Source organism: Pelobates fuscus, chromosome 2, assembly GCF_036172605.1.
Source record: "Pelobates fuscus isolate aPelFus1 chromosome 2, aPelFus1.pri, whole genome shotgun sequence".
Classification (NCBI taxonomy): Eukaryota; Metazoa; Chordata; class Amphibia; order Anura; family Pelobatidae; genus Pelobates; species Pelobates fuscus.
The window spans coordinates 205,212,149-205,236,913 of NC_086318.1; the positions used below are offsets into that span (position 1 = coordinate 205,212,149).

The window sequence follows — 24,765 nt, forward strand, 5'->3', positions numbered from 1 at the left end:
GGTCGTAAATATCGTATGTGAAGATCAGAGTGAGGGGGGAGAGAGAGAAACAAAAACAAGCGAACAGTGCAGAAGATGGTGCTAGAAGGGGAGAGTATTAATATAAAGAATGCATGAATTCCCATCCAAGAGATACAAGCTATGCATGAAGGCCTATATCCAGCATACACAGACACACGTACACACTCACACTTATGTACAGTGCCTTGCAAAAGTATTCACCCCCTTGGAATTTTTCGTGTTTTGTTGCCTCACAACCTGGAATTAACATGGATTGTTTGAGGATTTGCATAATTTAATTTACAGAATTTACCCACAACTTTGAAGATTTTTTTTTTGTGAAGCAAACAACAAATAGGACAAAACAGAAAAAGTCAATGTGCATAACTATTCACCCCCCTAAAGTCAATACTTTGTAGAGCCAACTTTTGTGGCAATCACAGCTCCAAGTCGCTTTGGATAAGTCTCTATGAGCTTGCCACATCTTACCACTGGGATTTTTGCCCATTCCTCCTCAAGTTGGATGGTTTGCGCTTGTGAACAGCAATATTTAGGTCTGCCAACAGATTTTCTATTGGATTGAGGTCTGGGCTTTGACTAGACCATACCAACACATTTACATGTTTTCCCTTAAACAACTCAAGTGTTGCTTTAGCAGTGTGTTTGGGGGTCATTGTCCTGCTGGAAGGTGAACCTCCATCCTAGCCTCAAATCAAGCACAGAGTGGTACATGTTTTGCTCAAGAATATCCCTGTATTTAGCACCATCCATCTTTCCCTCAGTTTCCCAGTCCCGGCTGCTGAAAAACATCCCCATAGCATGATGCTGCCACTACCATGTTTCACTGTGGGGATGGTGTTCTTTGGGTGATGTGATGTGTTGGGTTTGCGCCAGACATAGCGTTTTCTTTTTTTCAACAACATTGTCCCTTACTTGTTTGGAGTGTTCCTTGGTCTTCATTGCAATGTTTGGTTAGTGGTGCCTCTTGCTTAGGTGTTGCTGCCTGTGGGGCCTTTCAAAAAAGGTGTGTATATGTAATGACAGATCATGTGACACTTAGATTGCACACAGGTGGACATCATTTCACTAATTATGTGACTTCTGAAGGCAATCGGTTGCTCCACAGCTTTTTATGGGCTTCATAACAAAGGGGGTGAATACATACGCACATTTTTCTATTGCCAATTTTCTATTTTCTATTTCTAAAAAATAGTTTTATGTATATATTTTTCTCATTTTACTTCACCAACTTAGACTATTGTGTTCTGATCCATCACATATAATTCAGATTAATAAAACATTGAACTTAAAGCTGTAATCTAACAAAATAGGTAATGATGAATAGGTAAAAAGTCAAAGGGGGGTGGATACTTTTGCAAGGCACTGTACATATACATATAAACAAGTAGTGCATATGTACAAGTATACACAAGAACATACACACTATACACAAGTTCATACAATATACATATAAATACAATCATATGCCAAAATATATGTACATGCACACCTACACATACATTCACACACAAGCACCAATGCATGTACCTACACATATACCAATATGCCTTGACAAACATAGACCCATATATATATAGTAAGTAAATTTTAACTTTCCCTGCTCCTTCCCATGGTGGACCAGCGGGGATGTCACTGTCGGGGATCTTTGCAAATTATGCAAAGCTCTCAAACGATGACAGTGCCGCTTTAATAGGCACTTATGACTAGTATTTTAAACCACATATGTTATAGAAATATATCCCAAAACAAATTCCTGCTTTTCTGAATGTTCAGAAAACCAAAATGGAGGCAAACACACAGGTGATGAATGGACTTATCTTTCACACAATTAGCATCACCGGTAACATCCCTGACCACAAAGGGGGCACATCAACCCAGCACATGGGCTTTAGGCTTGCCCATACACAGAACAATGCTTTAGCTCTTCTTTATAAGCTTAAAATGCCCTGAATTTAAATTGAGTGCACTGTGGATTATAGTGAAATGTGTGCTCATGGTGCATTTCCCTCAATCTTCTTCACTCCTGGTAATAGCACAACCCTATCAGGTGATCTAAAGGACTAAAGGCATATCGTGTTCATGAGACTTGGTAGGTCTCCCAATATCCCATCTTTTGGTGACAATACTACAGACAATATATGGTGCTTTCACTTTATCTTACATCAGTTTGTGTAGATCATAATATCAATATTTTATGACTGTCATATAGAACCAACAGAAGAAGCTGATGTTTTCCAAGATCTGTGTTGGCAAGATCTAAATGAAGACTTTGTGTGCAGCCGACCTTTGGTAGGAAAGCAGACAACCTACACAGAATGCTGCTGCTTACATGGAGAAGCATGGGGAATGCAATGTGCTCTGTGCCCTATGAAAGACTCAGGTAAAACAATGATCATTTTTTAGCCAGTTTGATAATGTACTGAAAAATGTATTCTATATGGCTACTGTTTCTTTCTTATATTTGCTGCATGGACAAAATGTATTGTTCTTTGGAAATGTTCCCTTCGCTCAGTTTTTATGATGATCTATGTCCAATTATTTTTTTTATTGATTTTTTAATGCTTAATCAGCAATATCAGTTATTTTCATTTATATATGAACATCTTACATAGCATGTGATTTTTTAATTTTATTTTAAAGTTGTATACAACCAGATGTCCGTCTATAATAATAATAATGTTATTATTAACTATAGTTCTGCTTAACTGCCGAGTGTCCAATACCTGGTGTATTTACTGCCTTAAAAGCCATCCACCTCTTCCTTTTGACTTAGGTTTATAGAAAGTTTAATAAAAAAATATTTTTTTGCACACGTTTATCTTAGTCATTTAGTTCTCATTTACTCCAGCATGATCTTTACTCAACAGAGAATCAAATATTTCATCTGGGCTCTAGTCAGTCCCTCTGCACCCCTCAAAGATACTGTTAAATGGTACACTGTACATTTCTGAAACATTCATGGCTCAGACTACAGTATAGCATTTTAGCAGCCATGGAGGGTTGAGGAATGCAACTCTTTGATTCTTTGGCAATGCCCAATATATTGCAGATGTCTTGTTTTAACCAGACAACTTTACCTTCTGTATGTTGACATAAAGCCCATATGTAAACTTTCTGTTCCCATTCTGGTGCCATTTTTGGTTAACCACATCCTAAGAGATGCTGTTAGGTTTCTTACAAGCCAATAAGCAATTTAGATGGAATTGATACTGATATTAAGAAATGTCAATTCTGCATTATTGATGTTACTGAAGATGGGGTAGTCTATAGGGACCTTGGAAATCATATTTTATTTATTTATAAAAACACAGGTTTGGGAAAACAAACTCTAGAATAGCACTCATATTCTCGTCATGCCATGACCACTACACTGAGCCTTTAGTGGTTATGTTGCTTAGGGTGCCCCTTTCCGAATTTTGTTTTTGTGTATTTTGTGACTGGGTGTATGGATTTGTTTGTCTCTGCTGAATTGGTTATGTAGGTGAGCTCTCTGAATTTTTATGTAAAGAAAAAAAAATGATCTTCTTGTATCTCTGTGTATCAATGCATGGATGTAGGTTTTTACAGTATATTACATGTGCAGTGTATTAAGTGCAGAAATAAAATAATACTTTTTCGGTAGTAGTTGTGGTGGCATAAAAATTAGCTTTTACACCCTGACACCAAACATTGTACACACCCTGGCATTTTCCCAGTATGGGCTATACCATAAGTAGTATATATTATTTCCATAATACCTAATGATGTCTTTTGACTGAAGAATTTACATTTCAGACAAGAGTGTAATGTCATCACTAGAAGATAATTTGTCTTTCTCAGACGTGTAGATAGAACTATAAATATGTTTGCTTAAACACAGTAGCCATTAAAAACAATATGTCTGAGGTTTCCTTAAACCAGTCATACTCCCTTGCACGTCTGTTTCCCAAGAGGCTGCTGATGCAGGTCCCAGACATCAGGAAGGATGTGTGGCTGTCTGACCAAAGTTACAACCATCTGGAAAACAGTCTATAAATTGTTCTTTTTCTAAGACTTAAAATTGCCTCTCATGTAAATTTAGATTTTGAATCTTTATGGAAGAACAGCACTCACCCCTCATCCCCCAAGTGTGTGTGTGTGTGTGTTTTCCCCACTTTTCACATAAACTCTTAATTAGGATTTAAATCATTCCAAGCGGTGTGAATTAATGGCTTACTGTGTGGCTCAGGGGTGATCTATAAACTGGCATTTCTGTATTGCAGAAATAATATGGAATACAAATCTTTTTTCTAAATAAGGCAACTTCCATTGCATGCAAAGCATCCCCCCATTTGTTCCCCACCACCTTTTAACCTGGCCTAGCCAAGAGTCAACCCTTAAAAGTACACTCTGGACAACATCAATTAAGTGTATTAAAGCATAGATGTGGAATCCTAACTTTTCAGTTTTGCAAAAAAAGAAAACAACTGTTTGCAGCGTAACTTTAATTCCAAAAGTCAAGCCTCTTTTTTTCTTAAAACTCCTAATTGGAAGGTAAACTGTATCACTCAGCTGACCTGCTGACTTGACTATGAAGATGTGGTAAGGAGGTAGATAATGACAGGAGAGTTATTGGCTGTAGGGCAAAACCATGTTATCAGTTCAGCCAACAATGATCTCTTAGTGGCCAAATGTCATGCGAAAACCTATGAATGAATAGTACGTTTTGTTGATGTCTGAAATGAGCTACATAAAAAAAAAATCAAAAAAAAATCTGTGACTTCATTTGGACTGGTACAAGATCTTACATGGGTCTTACATGACACCAATGGCGAGTGGAACCTTTGAGCTTTATAAAGATCCTTTAAATAGAAGCACAATTGAACTATTTTTTATTTTGACACAGTAATACCAGTGAAAGAGACAACTAGCACACATACTATGATTTTATGGTAAAATGTACTCAGGTTTAGTATGACTACTTTGAAACCATTCCTTTTTTATTCTTAATTTGCAGAGGACTATGCTCAACTTTGCAACATTCCTGTGCAAAGATACAGACAGCCTTATGGAGAAGATGGACTTGACTTTTCAGAACACTATATTCCACCAGAAGATCCATATATTATTCAGGAGGGTAAGTAAACCGATGTTTGAAATGTAATTCTATTAGAAATGTGCTTGTGCTTGCTATATGTACAGAAATTTAAATTCACATTCTGATATATGTATACATATAATAGTTAAAATAGTCTCCAGTGAGAAATTCCTCCAAGTTTTGTATATTTTGTATCTTGTTTATATATTTTCTGTTCATTCAACATAATATAATAAGTATAAACATAAGATAATCATAGGCAGTAAAGTTTGCAGCTTTCCACAGTGAGTCATCAGACGCATGATGTTAGACTTGTGGCTACAGATACGGCAAAATAATGTCAAATGCAGACGTTCTGTATGTTATACAGTTTCATCTACCAAAGTAGTAACTGTTTGTTAACAGGATACAAACCAGTGATCTGCTAGACTAGAGAACAACATAAAGAATGTATAAAAACAGACAAGGTTCTAGCTTCTAAATTCCACTTTAAAATAGATCTGTCACCCACCTCAACACACACAAAATATTTGAGCATATCATAAAGAGAAAATCTAAAAAATGCACATAAAGAATCTGTTGCAGTCAAAAGATAAGAGAGTAGGATCCTGATGAATGAAGTGCCACAAGCTGAAAGTCATAGATGGTGGCACCCATGGGTGGGCAGCATCAGGTAAGTATAATTCACCTCTGCTGCACCCCATGGCCACCGCTTTCCAAGTGGCAATGTTACCATCAAGGGCCTTTGCAAACTATGCAGATAACTCAAAAGGTGACAGAACCACTTTAACTATGGCAGTTCATGACTTATTTCTGAGCTATTTCCAAGTTGTGATGTTGATTATCCAACTTGATGCACATAAAATACCTGACTTTGCACTAACAAATATAATTTGAAACACAATCTATTATTTTAGGTTGAGTTATTAACATTTCTAACGTTTAACACATGCTCATCTTACTCTGAATAATGCATGACTAAATTTACATTATAGATTAAGACCACGTGTTGATTTTGTGCCTGAGGGACATCAATTCATGGCTGTGAGGAACTAAAACAATGTACACCTTGCAACTGTTCCACACTCTGGAGACACTTATGATAATAGTGATCTTTGCTGGTCCAAAAACTAGGTTTATACATGAGAAGGTAGTTCAAGGGCCAGGAAACCAGCGATAAGGAAGAGTGGTAGGAAATGCAGGGACACAGGATAGCAAAAATTAAAAAAAGAAACCCTGTGTTGCTGGTGCCCATATGTACATAGGTAAACCTTAAACTCGCCAAAACTGTGATGCTTGAGACAGCCAGTTGTATCCTGAATGACATGTTCAAAGTGTGGCACCAATGTTCACAAATCTTTATGCAAAGATGTTTGCATAGCATGTTGCTTCAGTAAAGGTGTGTTGCAAGTATGAGGCTACCTGATCCCACCACAATGACTACAGAAAGTTTGCGCCTGCAGTTATTGGTATACCTGGACTCTCTCTTTGTTACTGGTATCGATCACTGTTGGGCTAGTGGTGGCCCGTAGTCTAATTTATCACACTTGGCTTAATGTGAATTGAGTGCAGTTCCCTTGTCTATTTTGCAACGAGCATGGACAGTTGTCAAGGCATCAAGTAGTTGAGTGCTACATGAATAAAATACTAATGTTTGCTGCTTTTTTATTTATTTGATTGTAGGGTGCTATGAGATGATAAGTCACACACACTGTACTCTTCACTATACTGTCCCATACATTTGTAATTCTCAGATTATTTTTTTTTCAAGCTGTGAAAACTTATCTTCAACATACATTCAGATCATTTTCTACATTCTTCTTCTCTTGAGGACCAGGCAGCCAAAGTCAAATAAACTCAGAGGATAGCAACAACAACTTATCACAAATTGATTTTGTCTAAGTCTGTTGTGCAATGTAATTAAACTATGTAGAATATTTGAATTCTTGGACGCTGGGTGTAGGATTTTATCAAAAAGATTATATTTTGGCACCAGAAGTCTTTGGCGTGTTTGGGCTGGCAAGTCCTATCTCATCGCCCACGCAAGAACTTTAGGAGTTACCTTACAATCTCTACTTGGTGCTGACAAGCTTTTTTTACTATCTATAGCTCTATTAAAATGTCCCAGATGGTCAATATCTTTAACTTGTGTTGTAACTTTAATGACCTACAGACAACAAATTATTGATGTGCAAGCTTGGCATTATGGTGAGGACATTGTAAATTTTGCTCCACTCATAAAACAGTAGTGAGGATGTTTGTCACAACATTTTTAAAATGTATTGCGAAAATAAGAAATAATTTTTTTGTGGTGTGTACAATATGGAAACCACTGTTTTTACGGACATGGAGTGAAGTCAAGGTAAAAAAAATCGGTTATATTAATTCCCAAGAATATATCATGAACATGTTTTGTTAAATGAAGAAATCATTTTCTTCAGATGTGTTCATTTAGAAAAAGCTGGGGGAGAAATTATGTAATCTAGTGGGGCAAGTTTGGATCAGCCAGTTAAGAAACAGGACAATGGTGAACATGAAGCACTGTCTTCAGATTAACAGGGAGCAAAAACCTAGCATGGAGATAAACTGCTTTCCCTTAAATCCTTGCTGGACATTAATTTATGGGATTAGATTGTGTAACTGATCCCCTATACTCCTGCTGAGTATATACGTTATGAATCTCCCGAGTCCCAAGCGCAGTAGTGATTATAGCCCAAGTTCCCTGAACATCAGCCTAGACTTGATGAAGGGTAAATCGAATCTGTTTTATCCAGGCTCAATGGTCCACTTATATACAATACAGAGACACCGTAAACACATCCATGACACTCCCATAAACACACCCACACAATTTCCCCAAAATGCAATGTCACCGTGACTCAGCAATAAATAACAAAATATGAAAAACACACAAAATCACATATTGCCCACCTAGGAACCCCCATAGGTTATACATCTCCGGATAGCCTGGATCTGAGCACCCAACATGTCCGAAAACACAGCCGAAACGCAACCGGGGTAAAGTTCTGACCAGCTGCACACATGGTCCTGTGCCCAAAACAGTTCCAGGGCTTTTTGTGCTTTTGCCGGTCAACTGCAGGAGTTCGATGGGAAAGAAATACCGAACACACACTAGGGCTATTTAGTAGCGTTTGTTCAAATGGTTCATACGAACAAACCTACCAAACGGCGCTCTCCTGACATGTGTAGGAAGGAAGCAGGTGTTCATCAAAGTTCAGCGGTGTTCGGGAGTTTCCGTGTCCAATTTTAGTTCCATGCGATCGACGTCCAAACACCGCTGCCTGCCTTCCCGCAAACAAGATGGCCGTCAACACAGTTCCCACATGTTCGCGCATATGAATGGTGGAAAATCAGAACACACAATGTTTGAAGCGTCAGGAGAGGTTACCAGGGGATAACAAGCCCAGGGGTGGTCCGCAGTTTGTGAGTTTGTTCGGTTCCCGAACAGTACAAATAAATCCCACGAACCAAGTATTTTTACCAGCCTTTTCTTTGGCCTATAGTCTGTGGGCAGGAGGCTAGCCTCCACACTCCTCCAGGAACCCGTGGTGAATGTCCAGGCAAGGGGGCGTTCATCACAGATTGACCTATTGACTGCAATGGTTGGCTCCTGATCAGAATATATATTCCTGGTGTAGGAGGAATGCACCAAAAGACACTTTCAATGTTCATTTTTAGCAAGACAACCCCTTTAAAAATATATAATTATAAAATGGAGTGCAATTTTGTGACGACAGGTGAAAATGCATAGCTGACCTTATTCAGCAGTATATATACTCCAACATATATTTTGTTAAGAATGTGTACTGTGTCTTGTTGAAGCAGATTTTAGTTAATTCAGCGAAGTCTAGTATGGTTTAAAGGCATGTAGTTCGGCATTGAGACCTTGAGTATTTATGTATTTATATGACTGAAGTGGCAGCTGCTACTTTACCAATAGCCTTGTGTGTGTTTTTTTTTTTATTATGGAAACAGGCAGTGAGGGTCTGCAACATAGCTTTGTATAACAATTCAGGCCAGACTATCAAAGCTTGCTTCCTTATGTAGTCTGATAATGTCATGCAAGCACATACTGTGTAAGTAATGTTAAATCTGGTGGGCATAGGTTCTCTATATGGTGTAGTTACAAGCAACAGGCAGTTGGGTGAAAGGCCAGGGAAGAATGGTTCTTAGTGTCCCAGTAGTTCTGCTAATTGTTCAATATATTAATTGACATACTGTGAATATTTTATATTATATAATCAAATCTATTTTACTATATAAACATATTTTAAATACATACATACACACATCTGGAGTGCCAAAGCTTGCCTACTTATGGTCTACTGTATGGTACCTGGGGCAGTTTTATCTGTTGGCAACTCCTATTTATGTTTAACTGAAAACTCATAAGCTTCATAGCTATGGTAGTCTTTTTTTTTTTTTTTTTTTTTTTTTTAGTGATTATGGTGCAGCCAAGCTTGCAAGTAGGTTGTGAAAAAAAAATGAATTGCCCTACCAGTGTAAAATGGGAAGAGCCATTGCGGCTACTTTCTATGTCAATACTAGGAACTATAGGATTTGGGAAAAATGGATAGAGATCTTGGATCTAACACCATGTTACCTCAAACAGAACTACTGATGTCCATATCTAGATGCCCACAGCTCGACTTTCCTCACCCTTCTTTTATCTTTCCCGAATTTCTGTGTCACTATAAATGTTGTTGTAACATCATCTTACACAAATGGAACGCAATATTTATAAATATGTAAGGAAGTATTGATGGTGCTATGTAATTGTTTGTTACAAAACTTCAATAAACAAAGTTTACAAAAAAAATAACCCATTAGACACTTGTGCACGAGAAGACACGATCATTTCAAATCACTGTATTACTTATAGGAATGTTGAGCAACTCAAGAATCAACTCTACAAATCAAATTAATTATTTTTCTCACTTGCCTAGTCAGTCCATCAACACAGAGCACTTGGTATGTAAGGGGATTTGTGAGAAAGGACATAGAAACATAGAATGTGACGGCAGATAAGAACCATTCGGCCCATCTAGTCTGCCCAATTTTATAAATTATAGGATACGACAATAAATGAAAACTAGATGTGCCTCTTAATATTTTGCAGATTACTGCACCCCCACCCCCCATTTTGCAGATAAGAAAAAGGTTAAAAATGAATGAAACTCCCCTTTATTCCATTTTCATCATTCCAGAAGAACAGTGTGTAGCGTTACTTACCCGGTCCTCGTGCCGGTCGGGGGTTGGGCACTCCTGCCTCCAAGCAGGTCTCACATGGCTTAATAACTTCTTCCCCTGAGCAGGCTGTGCACACCGACTGTTCTGATCTGTTGCGCAGCCCAAGCCTTATTATGAAGAACGCTGCTCATGTCACAAGCACGTTCTTAAAGTTCTTAAATGATAGCCACATGTCACTTCTTGTCCCCATTCATGCACGTATTTGCATGAAAGAACATAAAGGTATTTGAAATTTCCTGACCCTACCTTCTGTGCCATATTGGGGTTTCTGTTCCCAGTTCCCTTTAGTGTGTTCTTTGATTAATTGTATATTAATCTGTTATTGAAGTTGGTTTTCTTACTGACCGTGAGTTTATGTTTACCCTTGCCTGTGTTGTTTGCCTGCGTGACTGTTTACCATGTACCTGACTTTGGCTAGTTCTCGTTTTTGCGGTCTCTCCATTTCCCTGACTGTGGCTTGTATTTTGACTACGCTTTTCTCTCTGTCTAACATTAAGTCCTGCTACTGTAAGGCCCAGTAATACATTTATTTCCTTTGTCTATTTCCTTGCTATCCTAAGCTCGCATGTTGGGGTTTTATCACAGAGCTATTTTTCTTTTACCTGGTTTTATGAAAAGTCCCCAGTTGCTCTTCTCACGCCGCTCTTCATGTGCTCCAAACTGCACTGACAGTTTTGGCAAAGAAGCACAAATGTCTTCTGTGGTGGTCTTGCTCTGCAGTTCAAAGCAGCCTCTTTCTAGATATCACTCACTTCCCCCCATAAGTATGCTACTGGTTGAGTGCACAGAAACTGTTAATCAAATGGTGGGCCAAATTGTATTCCTATTGTGATTTAGTGGTCTCTTCCTAAACGCATGTGAATTTGTGTTAACGGAACACTCGTAACTTTTAATTCCTTGCCACACCAGCCTTCCCTTGGCCGCTGCCCCACCCCCAATGAGGTCATCACTAACAATGATCTCAGCCAATCTCCCTGTAGTGAAGCATTGAAGGGTCACCCACCATGCATCTGTATGAGGAGCAATCAGCAACCTCTTTCTGAGACTATTTATATGGGGTGCTCCACTGTCAGCTTAGTGACATGTTTTTCACTATAATGTTGTTAAGGTTTTCATTTATTTCTGCTGAATTTGTTGATGCTCTATAATTAAACTAACATTAGTAGCAGAATAAGTCACTTTTAATTCAACGCATAAGGTAAAAACTATGCCCCAGTTTTTCACTGTACGTTTTCTACACTTTTTCCAATTATCATATTGAAATAGATTTATTACCATATTCAGCAAAGCTCCAAATCAGCCTTGTAATCTATTGTTTGGGAAGATGTCACATCACTTTTATTGCAGCAAGGATAAAACCTGTCTTGCATATAATCCCTCAAAGCATGTATATCATTTCCTCAGCTGAATTAATTTTTCCATATTTCGATAAAATAACTTTCTTCACACATTTCTCATGAGTTGTTATTCCTAGGTTATCATGCATTAAAAGCAAACCCGATTAGGCTGTGCACGCCAAAGAATGAAAAATAAAATATATATTTTACACAGTTTTATACAGTTGGAAAGATAGTAAAAATATACTTCACTTGCACTTTGTTTACTGTGACGTTTAAATCCTATTTTTCTGTGAGGGGAAGACGCAGTCATTTGTAATTCGTATTAAAACGTACAGAACATAAAATCTAAAATCATAAAATGACTCCATTAATGGGATGAATTCTGAAAACATCTTACTGGATAATGCTTGACCATTTAAATATCTGGCCTGGGTCATGGCCGCTTCACTGCAAAACTCCTACAGCCGAGTAGCTTGATTACTCCTGTGCCTTTTAGCCCCTTGAACCATACTTCCAGCACTTTACTCAGTATATCCTGTTCCACTAAGGATGTGGGTTGAGTAGCAATCCATACATACTCGGTTTCCATAAACAAACCATACATAGTAGTAATAGCTTATGTTTATTTTCTATGAATTTAAAATATTTAAAAGACATCACATTTAATTGCACACAATTGTACTGAAAGTCTGAAAAGGAAACGATTCACAGCCCCAGCTGCATCTGAATTCACTGACACAGAACAGAAACTACTGAAACAAGCTTACACTGTACTGTAAAATAAACCCAATTCCAGCGCCTTAATCCTATAATGCTCACCAATTTAGTTTAAATTATCACAGTTAAAACTTGTTGGAACATAATTGTGTAATATTTCCCACAGGTGTGTGTTTGGATTCTAGGCTTTGTGTACAAGCTCGTACAAGTGTATACACAAAGTGTATTTGTATATAGTACAATTTGGCTTATACTGCAAACCCTTTTAACTAATAATCGTAAAGTAACACACGTCACTTGGAACCTTTCACACCAGCTTACATATGCATCCTTATTTATGCTCATTTTAATTATGTTTAGAGCTATATACTATTTGTATACTGGCCAAGCATCATTGTTATTTTGTATATCCCACTTCCTATAACCTCCGATCCAGTACCAACACTTTACTTAGTCTACCTCAATACAAAAAGAAAGCAGCCCGATCCTCCTTCTCCTACAGAGCACCGCATTTGTGGAACGACCTCCCGCACAAATTAAAATCTTCCCTAAGCTTAAAGTCCTTTAAGAGATCCCTCTCTACATACCTGTCATGGTTGATTATATATTTCCTACCTGTTCTATGTTAAATTTTGTATATATTGTATATTAATATTGTTTTTGTATTTTATTGAACACTAACTGTAACAATGCAATGATTTGTGGACCCAGGACATACTTGAAAACGAGAGAAATCTCAATGTATCTTTCCTGGTAAAATATTTTATAAATAAAATATTTTATAAATAAATAATATCTTCAGTTCACCCATTCTCACTTTTGTCACACATGTTTTCAAAGCATGTTATAATACTTCACTTGCCAAGGTCTTGCTGCCCCCTAGTGGACTTGTGATGTCTATATATTTTATACTAGTCACAGATTGAAGAGAAAAAAAACTTCTCAAAGTTCTTATGAAATCATTTGAACACATCCTCAACTAATGCAGGACATTTTTTGTGAAATGTTCTCTTAAATACAAGCTTTTATAAAATTCCTCTATATACATTTTTCCTAAAACATAACAATTGATCTGAAGTATGACCCACCTTTCTGTCAAGAATTTGAAACCTTTCGAGTTGAGACTTCATTCACCTCGGTGTATACAGGATCTGCTGAGATAGTCCACCAGAAGATTCACTGAACCTAGCAGGTAGATAGCGTTTATACCTTTCAGGCTACATTGGGCCATAGTCATTAGAGGAGTTAACTCTTTTAGGATTTTGTTGCTTCTTGTACCGCCTTGATGATTTATATAGGCAGCAACTGCTCTGTTGTCTGTTCTTATAACAATTCAAGGCACTTCTATTACGTGAATGAAATTCTTGAAAGCGTTTGTTATGGCACTTAGTTCTCCTAGATTTGAGTGTGGTGTTCAATCTGATGGGAACCAGGTCTCTTGGGTCCAAGTTTAGCCTATGTTTGCTTTCCAACCCAGGAGACTGGCATATGTTGTGATTGTTTGCTCTAATGCTTCTTCTGGACGGAAACCTTTTAGGATGTTTTCCTCTTGTAGCCACCACCCAAATTGATTCTTCACTTAAGGAGGTATCTGTATAAGTTAGTTCCAATCATTTCCCGTAATGTTCTACTGACTCAGGAAGTTCATCTGGATAGGTCTGGTTTACTGGATCTATGGTAGTAGTTAGTGACTCATGTAGGCCCTGGCTACAGGTTTTCTGGCCAGATTTTAAAGGTTCTAGGTAATGCAGTAAAGCCAATGGCTGGATGTAAATCTGAGTCGAGAGATATGCAAGACAATTAAATTTACATCCAATTTTTTTTCCCATGGGTTCTCTGAGATACGCCATGGAGTCAATAGGAAGAGTGGTGCACTTGGATTTTTTTAATAACAGCTGCATCTCGTTTTGGAATAGAGGTCTATGATTTACAGCAAAAGGGTAGATTTTTGGAGCTTTATTTTTTTAAAGTGATCTCAGGTTTTTTCCAATCATCAATGATAATATCTTGAACAGTAGGATGAACTGGAAAAGTAGGTTGTGAAGATTGTAAATATTCAAAGAATTTGTCTGATTCAGATTTTTCTTCTTGAATCCTGAGTGTTTCTCGAATGAGATATATCAATGTATCCACTGATTTGGAGTCAAATGATTTAGGACAATAATCATCAATCATGTCAATGTAATCTTCTGAGAGGCCTTTAACCCCTTAAGGACACATGACACGTGTGACATGTCATGATTCCCTTTTATTCCAGAAGTTTGGTCCTTAAGGGGTTAAAACAGTATTCTTCTGATTCTGATGAGTAAAAAATAGTATCGACTTTTGGATGAGATTGTGCTTTTTGCAGTGGCTTCAAATTCTTCTATAGTGTCTTGTTTTAAGCTCCTCCTATAGAGAACATTTTCTAGGATATTGCTCTGTAACCTACGTCAGATAATTTAGACATACATCTTCTCAGGAGCTACTTTATTGCAGCGCAAGCATTAGTTAGATTTATCTTTATGCTTCCTAGGAGACTTTTCCCGTCTTATACTTGGGCTGCAAGACAAGAGGCCATACATAAATATAATTGGGCCTGTTGACTCTCTTTTATGTCCCCAAAGAAAAGGTCTAAACATTTTTGGTCATCTATGTTTCTTGGAACCCAAATAATGTGAGGCAGAGAGAGAAACCATCTATAGAATAAATGTATACAAGGAAGATTAGAAGAAATTTCCAAATTACTATAATGCAGAGAAAAACAAATCTGAAGACAAATAATTGAAATGCCAATGAAGTACCTTAATCTAATAGAAAGGTGGCAGAGTAGCACAGCAAGTTTTTTGAGAAAGTTGCAATACAGGCAGATGTTGCGATGTTACCTCTTTAAAATGCCCCTTTAAGATTGTGGTTTAGGTTGCCGAGGAACTCCATTTTTGCCCAAGCTAGGGTAGAAGAAGGGAAAATTCCTCTGCAACGCACACCGGGGGAAGGAGAGAGATTGGAAACTGGCTGAGGAGGGTGTAAATACGCCGGGAAGCGTTGTACCTGATAAATGAAAATCAAGCAGTGGGAAAAAAAAGTACAAAATCGTTAGAATCTTAGAACATTAAGCATCTAAGATATTGAGCCTAGCAGGGAAAAAGTAATAATAAAAGATTATGAATAAACTGGGACATGTATGAAGGGTAGGCTACTCCCCAGAAATTGCTTCAGTGGTGGACAAGTCAGAAGGCTTCTGATAAAAGGAGCCATGGCCAATCCTCAGTATATTGTAATAATTATAGATATTGGGGTTTCAAAATTTTTATTTTTTTTATACCCTGTTGAGGCAGACTGTTTTATAGGTCCTTAAGGCTTTGTCTGGGAGACCCATGGTACACGTGGAAAGGTGGCAAAAAAGACAATTTAAGGACAAATGATTTCCTGTCTGTCTGACTGAGGACATGAAAAAGACTGCTGAATGGAAGGAGGAGGGACCATTTATGATCGCAGTCTCCTTTTTATTTGGTTATTTCCTGTCCTGATCTGACTGTAACATCATACATTCACATTATAATACAGCATTATCCTTTTGTGCCAAATTTTCTAAAGCATCTATATTACGAAAGCTAAATAAAAAACGATAAACAGGGGAAATATACACGATGCAATTCTTGCAACATTCATTTTTCGCATGTTTTTTTGACAGGTGTTGAATTGAGAAAGTATGAAGAGCTGCAGGCAGAGGAGTGTGGCATCTTAAACGGATGTGAAAATGGAAGATGTGTACGTGTCCAAGAAGGATACACTTGTGACTGTTTTGACGGATTTCACTTGAACATGATGAAAATGACCTGTGTTGGTAAGCAATGATTTACTGATGGGTGAATAAGAAGTTTCAGAATTGTTTGGTATAACTCTACAATAATAAAAGCTTTGATTTGGGGTGAATACCAGAATATATTCTAACCCCAGCCAGTGCTTCCAATAGACTAGTGCAAACCTGTCCATGTTATATATGCCTCACGTAACTATTATGTCTTTTTTGAAAGAAGGAACATGATGGCTTCACCTTATTTTCTTTTGCAGATGTCAATGAGTGCAATGAATTGAACAACAGGATGTCTCTATGCAAGAACGCTAAGTGTATTAATACAGAAGGGTCCTATAAATGTGTCTGTCTGCCAGGATACATACCATCAGATAAACCCAACTACTGTACAGCGCTCAACTCAGAGAAAGACCACAGTGAACTGGAATAAAATGGAATTATTCCGATGTCTTAGCCCATATACTCTGCACTGTATGAAATATAAAAAAAAGCAATAAATAAAGAAGCTATGTGTGTTGTCTGAGAAGAAGATGGAAAAGAACTGCAAATGATGGTAGAAAATAGCATTAACTGTAGTATCTGGAAGTGGAACTTCGTAGTTGACTTTCTATACATCAACTTCAATAAAATTACAGACCAAATGGACACATTTTCTTGGATGAAACCACCAAGTATATAGTCTGATCATAAATAAACGTGTTGGAAGATAGAGCATTGTTATGTTAAACCTGTTATTATTTTGTATCTATTGCTTTATTAACTTGGCATTTTAATAGTGGCGGGAGCATTTTATTACACTTTTTTTGACGATGCAGCACATTGAAATACTGTGTAAATTCTACCGAGGTGAAAGCTATTTTTTTCCTTTTTCTTTTTTTGGTCACTTTTCTCACTTTTTTTTGCAAATGTTTTGTAGGGCAAATTTTCTAAGAACACTTTCACATGATTATGCTATTTGTCTGGAAATATTGTTCAGTGACTTTTATAAAATCTTGTTTGCCCTGTGGAGCAGACATCTTTTTGTTCTAACTTTTTGTACATCTTGGCTGGAAATATGTATTTTTTTCCCCCTCTGTCTTTGCCTCTTACTGCACTTAAATTCTTTAGAGGATTTCTTGCCAAGTTTGAAAGCTGCTAGAAAATCATTGCATCCCTTTATATACGTTAAATTAGATACCTAAGTTTCCCAGTTCACATTTTATTGTGTAAATTGAATATTAAAAAGTAATATTTGAGATTCTCTGATGCGGTGTATTAAACCTCAAAAAAGTATTTATTTTTTTCTTTCTAAATATATATGTATGTGCATATCAATACATATATACATACACACAATTATATATTTATGCATATGTATGTATGTATGTATCTACATTTGTATTTATTCATACACATACATATTATTCAGTTGGCTTTATTAGACATGGTAGCATGTGAAACCCATGAGTATATATGTGCTTGTGGATGTGTATATGTGTGCACATAGATACATACACACACACACACACACACAAACAAGTTAAAGTGAATAACACATTTTATCTTGAAATCATACATAATCCAATAGTCAACATATCATTCTGTTAACTGACTTTTTCCACATATGACCAATGAATAATACATACACTTAAATACACAGTGACACCGAGATCAGGTGCAAAAGCCCATATACTGCAAAATGAAAGTGCATTGGCTAAAAATAGTAGCCCAGGTACTAGACGCCAGACCAAACAAATCTTTTTAGGAAAGCAAACCTTCCAGTTTAAATTAGAATGTTTTTTAATCATGCTATGTAGAAAAATGACATATATATTGGTGATTGTTAATGTGTTTGTGTTTGTGTGTGTGTGCATAAATATATTTGATAGATACACATACCCACGTGTACATTACTCATGACACCAGTGGTTTCTATAAAAAAAAAAAAAAAAATTGTATGTTTTCCATACCTTGCCATTACTGTTTTTTTGTAAATGTGAATTTGCAATTTGATTACACATTTAAACAATATTTAAAATTTTCTCATCATATCTGTCACTGTAACTGTGGAATGTCTGACCTGTGTTGCTAAAATCATGGGTTATGGCAAAAATGCTAACTTCCCTTATTACATAAGACCAAATAAAGACCAGAAACATTGTGGATTTTAATTAAAGTGATTGTGTTGCCTGTTTATATAAAAAAAAAAGTGTTGAATATTCCAGTTAATCTTCTTACAAATACATACTGTTACAAAAAACAAAAAACAAACATTTATTATATAATGTTTCATTTATTTTTCAGTAATAATGTTAACCTTTATAGTATAGCATATCAGACCTCCTGCAATCATTATGGATTTATGCACATCACTTGATAATTAAAATGTTCCCAGTATTTAAAATACTGTCTAAATAGTAGAAATAGTTGTTAAGAAATATGTGTTAAGCCACAAAATACATTACAGTTACACTGGTTAATTAAACTATGTTTAGAAACAAAAGAAGGGGGATTGCAATGAGGAACCAAGACACCACTGCTACCCCTTATAGGTTACAGAGATATCCTGGGGCATGAACCCCCAATTTACATATTACAAAAAAGAAAGGAGTGGGGTGGATCACCCGTCAGCAGAAAGCGGGTGGATGTCCACTCCACTAATGGATATCTCTTTAAATTAAAATTCGTATTAATGGTATAACCTTTATTAGCCAAATACATAATATATATATATAATAGATGTGAAATCTTACACACATGAAAAAATGTGAAACCCAAGTGGTACTATCCCTGGGTAGACTAAGTCCAAAAGGCCACATACATACCAGGAGTGTAATTAAGGAAAAATAACTTCCAATATATTCTATAAGTAGAATACTCCAAAGAAATGGTATATAAAGTGTGTGGCTAGGGTTATACACGGGTGTATATGGAGATCCCCCCTATTCACAAGGTATCATGATCAGGAAAGGAGTAGACACTTATAACCAGGTATAAAATTCCTCGTATCTAAAATGTAGCAGATATGAACAAAGTTTAACTGGACTCAGTGAATACAGTCATGTATCCAATACTAAGTGTCCAAAATAGAAGATGGTTACCAAATAAATAATTAGTGAACTTGCTACAATATGGACAAAAGTGCTACCGGTCTCCTGTTGACTGAAATACTACACTAGAGACGGGGTGTAGTACAGAGGGTATCTTGATGTCAAAAAAGGTAGACAGAGATCAAAAGAAAGGGGAAAATTATGTTTAAGTCAGTAGAGGGTTTTCAAGGTAGCTGGACGTTGTTGCCTTATACCTCAGAAAATAGTAGTAAGCAGGTTTTGGGCGAAACTGATAGAGTGGATATACGTACACACCACCTAAAATACAAAGATCGCCCACCTGCCAATATAATCGCTGTGCAAACAACACCTGAATCCAATGAACCCTCATACGATCACAAACTGTTGCCTACACATGCCCCTGAAAATAAATAAAATCTCTATCACATTCTCTTACTGCTGCTTCACGGCAGCCTACCTAACCCCCACTCTCCATAAATAACGTGTGCAGCACTATTTAGTGTCTTCACCCTCTGCATGGAGACACTGAAATTTCCTCCTAGAGATGTATTGATGCAGTTTGGCTTTTGCTGGCTTTGCCCCTGGTCTGCCTTCTTGTCGAGCTCAGCCAATCCAATATGAAAGCATTGTGATTGGCTCAGAACACCAATTCTGATGATGTCAGCCAAGCAGGCAGATCAGAGGCAGAGCCAGCAGCAGTGGATTGCATTAAAGGTAAGATGGTGCTATATTTAGGCGGGCTGGGGGTTCTAGATGGTGCTTTTAACACTATAGCGTTCCTTTATTTCGAATCCTTCCAGTAAACCTTTAATAGAAGTCATCAGAGATGACATGGTCGGCAGAATATCATCAAATAATGTTATATTCAAGATGTCCAATTTGTATGCCTTGAATCTCGGTTGAGGTTCTGATATATGCTGCTAAGGGCTCAATGGTTAAAGTGTGTAAAAGAGAAGCTAAAGGACCGTACTGTTCTTTTTATAAAAAAAAAATCTGATTCAATTGACAATCCGCAAATCATGGCTTTTGGTTTGGAATACAAAGCCATAATATGTTCTTAGAAACAACCAGTTAGGCTAAGCTACCATAGGATCACCGACATAAATCGTCAATTAACTCTGTTGAATGCCTTCTCAGCATCTAAGCTCATAAGTACAGAGGGTATTTTCTGAATGTTTAGGTCCTCCAAAATGCTAAAGTGTGTTATCTCCTACCGATCTGCCCACCATAAAGAAGCCCCCTGGTTTATGTGTATCAAATTCCGGATGACCATATTCAACCTTTTAGCTAGTATTTTTAAATAGATTTTAATACCTAGGTTAATGAGGTAGATAGGTCTATAATTATTTACAAACATGGGGCCCACGTTTGGTTTCACAATAGGATAAATAGTTGCTTGTAACATTTCATGTGGAAAGGAAGAGGTTATACCCATTTGGTTGAATAAATGACTCAACAAAGAAGAAATGATTGGGTCTATAATCTGTTTAAAAAAAAAAAAAAACGAGCAGAAAATCAGGTCCTGGTGCTTTTCCTTCTTCAATTCTCCTAAGTTTTAGAAATCACCATTGTGGTAAATTGTTGGCTTATTAGTTTAAAATGTTCTTATGAAAGTTGGGGTAGACTTAAGTTGCACTGAAACAGGTGCTCATCTAAGGTAGTGGTACCAGAAAACTCAGCAGGCAATACAGCAGGATGAAGACTATAAATAACATAAAATGCAGATAATAGATAATAAAAATAGAATTAGGTCGCGCCACAGTAAAAACACTGAAATAATATAGTACCAGTAATATACTTACATAGAGAAGTCAAAATGAGATATAAAATAGTCCAGGTTTTAAGACATATAAATGAAAGTCCAACTTATTTGATTGTAGGATGTATTGTATGTTTCAGGGTGTCTGTGTGTGAGTAGTGATGCATTCTGTGCAAAAAAGTAAGTAAAGATGCATTGTGTATATGTGTAGTGTGAAAAAGAGGGTTTGTGGGGTAGGCATCTGGAGCTGCTATTATGACACAAAGAAGAGTTGTGGACAAAGAAAGGACTGTAGAAGCCACAATACATTCTGGAGGTACAATAGGAGAATCATCTTGTTCCTGTTCCTCGTTTGTTTCATATTGCCTGTATGTTATAACAAAATTAAAACGAGACAGAAACAAAGACCATTTAGCTTGTCTGCAAGACATTCTTTTAGCCACCCCGATATATTCTACGTTTTTGTGATTGGTTATGATTATCAGGAGTTCGTTGGCTCCTTCCACTAGATGTCTACATTCCTTCAATGCTAAATGATAGCCAGTAACTCCCTGTTCCCTATATCATATTTTTTTTTAGAAAATAAGTCACAGGGGTGATTGGTGGGCTTGGAATCTAACCAATCAGAGTGCTCTGTGTCATTTTACACAGCGTGATAAAGTTCTTTGGAATTTTCCCACGCTGTGTAAAATGACAAAGAGCACTCTGATTGGCTTAAACCAGCCAATCAGAGTGTTCTTAGCCTAATTGCAGGGCATGGCAAGGCTTTATGAGACCTTCCCCCGCCCTGCAGAGCTCAGTCTGCGCGGAGCCCTCCATGGGTGAAGATGGATTTTTTTTTTGCGCTCGTTTTTTTTTTGGGTTTTTTTTTCATTGCGTCGGTTCTTATGGCTTTTTATTTGCCCTTTTTTGGGGCTGTAAAAAGAAGATTTTAGAAAAAAGAAGACGTCAAATGGTAAGCTGAATTTTTCTTTACAGGTTAGTTATTTTATTCCCCCTTCACTATTTTTTAGGGTGAGGGGGGTAGGTAGGGGGTAGCTTTTTTTGGGGTGGGGGGGTGGGTGACTAGGGGCTTGGGGACCCCTAGTCACCTTTGATTGGGGGGGGGATTTTTATTTAGGGCCCCCACCCACCACTCAGGGGTGGGGGCTGCGGGGGGACAGTAGGTCCCCCCTTATTGTTTTTTTTAGGGCCCCCACCCACCGCTCAGGGGTGGGGGCCAGTGGGGGAGGACAGTAGGTCCACCCCCTCTTTATTTATATGGCCCCCACACCCACCACGCAGGGGTGGGGGCAGGGGGAGGACAGTAGGTCCCCCCCTCATTATTTTTATGGCCCCCACCCACCGCGCAGGGGTGGGGGGAGGACAGTATTGTGATTTATGGCCCCCACCCACCGCGCAGGGGTGGGGGCCGGGGGGAGGACAGTAGGTCCATTGTGATTTATGGCCCCCACCCACCGTGCAGGGGTGGGGGCAGGGGGGAGGACAGTAGGTCCCCTCCTCATTATTTTTATGGCCCCCACCCACCGCACAGGGGTGGGGGTGGGGGGAGGACAGTAAGTCCTCCCCCCATTGTGATTTATGGCCCCCACCGACCGCGCAGGGGTGGGGGTGGGGGGGGGGGACAGTATGTCCCCCCCAGTGTGTATCAGGGTCCCTGAGGACAGGTGTCAATCCATATCTGCCAAGTGACCCTATCTAGGGGGAACAGTCCCTATTCTGCTCTGTGTCAGTGTGTATCAGGGATCCTTAGGATAGGTGTCAATCCATATCTGCTAAGTGACCCTATGTAGGGGGAACAGTCTCTATTCTGCTCTGTGTCAGTGTGTATTATGGTCTCTGAGGACAGGTGTCAATCAATATATGCCAAGTGACCCTATGTAGGGGGAACAGTCTCTATTCTGCTCTGTGTCAGTGTGTATCAGGGTCTCTGAGGACAGGTGTCAATCCATATGTCAAGGTGTCAATATGTCATATGTCAGGTGTCAATCCATATCCATTGTGATTTAGGAATGTTAGGTGATTTATGCCCTTTATGGATTAAAACCAGACTCTGCATCAACTGTGTAATTTTCCATGGGAGTTTTGCCATGGATCCCCCTCCGGCATGCCACAGTCCAGTTGTTAGTCCCCTTGAAACAACTTTTCCATCACTTTTGTGGCCAGAAAGAGACCCTGTGGGTTTTAAAATTCGCCTGCCCATTGAAGTCAATGGCGGTTCGCCCGGTTCGCCGGTTCGCGAACGTTTGCGGAAGTTCCCGTTCGCCAACCGAAAATTTTGTGATCGCGACATCACTAATGACTAATATGAGCTGTGCAGAAAGAGCACATCGTTGCACCCACTTTTGCTAGCCATGGAGATTGGCCAGAGGTGGGTCCCACTACAGATTTGGTTGGCAACAGGAGGGTTGTAGATGGTAGACATATGGGCAGTCAGGCAACGGCTGGGTCCTTTCTTTCCACTGGCATACGACACTCTTTTTCCCCTGACAGGCTATGGGAGCAAAGTGTTTCACCTGTTTCACCTCCCAGGATGATGTCAGGGAGACAAGGTGTGAGTTCAGACACACGCAACAGGGTTTCCACAGTTAGAAATGACGCAGAGGGACAGCTCGTGTTTTTTTTTTTTTTATTCTTTATTTTTTCTCAGTAGGAAAGGAAGCAACAAGCAGTATACATTCTGGCTTACGCAAAAGCCCTGTTTACAATGTGCCCATTATTGCATTTACAATATTCCTGGGTTACTATAGGAGTGGTATGTCTTAGGCTTACAGATGTTTCGAATGGCTAGTTCCATCTCCATACTTTCCTCTGAGAGTTTATTTTTAGTAAAATAGTCCCTTGAGATCCAATGGGTAGAGAAACTTAGAGATAGAGGCAGGATAGGAGAGATAAGAGAAGGGGGAAGTGGGGGATGGGTGTTGGGCCAGGGGTCGTGCGGTCCGTGCCGCTTCCCACCTCCAGGCTATGCCTCGGTTCTGTGGGGTTCTGTTCTCTCGCCTGTGGAATTGGGCTATTCGTCTTGGGTTTGAATGTTCTTGCGTAATTCACTCTATTTGTCCTATTGGTAATTGACCCGGGATTGGGGGTCACTTCTGCTTGGGTTATTCCATGGGTATACGCAAGGACTAATGGCCCTAGGAATGTTATTGTAGGTACCTTCATTTTTTCTTGAGTACTCCGGATATGGCTAAATCATTCTGTACCTAATTGCCTGCGTGTCATGGGTATGTGCATCTGGTTTCCCTGTGATTTTTACATGACAGCAATATGTTTTAGATAAGTAACAAATAGGAAATCACTCAAAGCTGTTTTCTACTACATCTTGATTTGTCACCTATATCTCCACCTTTCCGCTTTGCTGACATTTTTGACGGGGTGTGTATACCTTTTGATTACGCGCATTGATTCTACCGGTTAATATTTGTCTGTGTTAAACCCTTACGCAAATGTATGACTTATCGTGTATTTCTATGCCTTAGGCGTAGGGGAGTGTTTGAGGTAGGAGTGAGGGAGAGAGGGCAAGCGCAAGAGGAGAGGTGCCAACGGAGGTGGGGGGGAGACAGAGGGGTATGTGGCGCTGAGCATCTTCCACTTGTACAGCTGCTGTGGGCTGCTAGGGGCAATAAAAAAAAAAGAAGGGGGGTGGGAGAGTGGGTGTGGAAAGTTTTGGTGGACCCTCGAATTCTGGCTGTCAGATCATCCATCAGTCTTATCTCTTTAACTCTAGCTACAATTTCTGATCTGTCTGGCAT

At 38.5% G+C, this 24,765-nt stretch overlaps 1 protein-coding gene across 2 annotated transcripts in view; it reads left to right on the plus strand.

The window, feature by feature from the left end:
- Positions 1-18,356, plus strand: part of LTBP1 (latent transforming growth factor beta binding protein 1) — a 395,779-nt gene extending 377,423 nt beyond the window's left edge. For both annotated transcript variants that reach the window (XM_063443116.1, XM_063443117.1), the window contains 4 exons: positions 2,231-2,401; positions 4,997-5,116; positions 16,079-16,231; positions 16,459-18,356. In XM_063443116.1, coding sequence (XP_063299186.1) covers positions 2,231-2,401; positions 4,997-5,116; positions 16,079-16,231; positions 16,459-16,631 — 617 coding nt within the window. In that variant the 3' untranslated portion in view covers positions 16,632-18,356. The remainder of the gene's footprint in view (positions 1-2,230; positions 2,402-4,996; positions 5,117-16,078; positions 16,232-16,458) is intronic.
- The last annotated feature ends 6,409 nt before the right edge of the window (positions 18,357-24,765 follow it).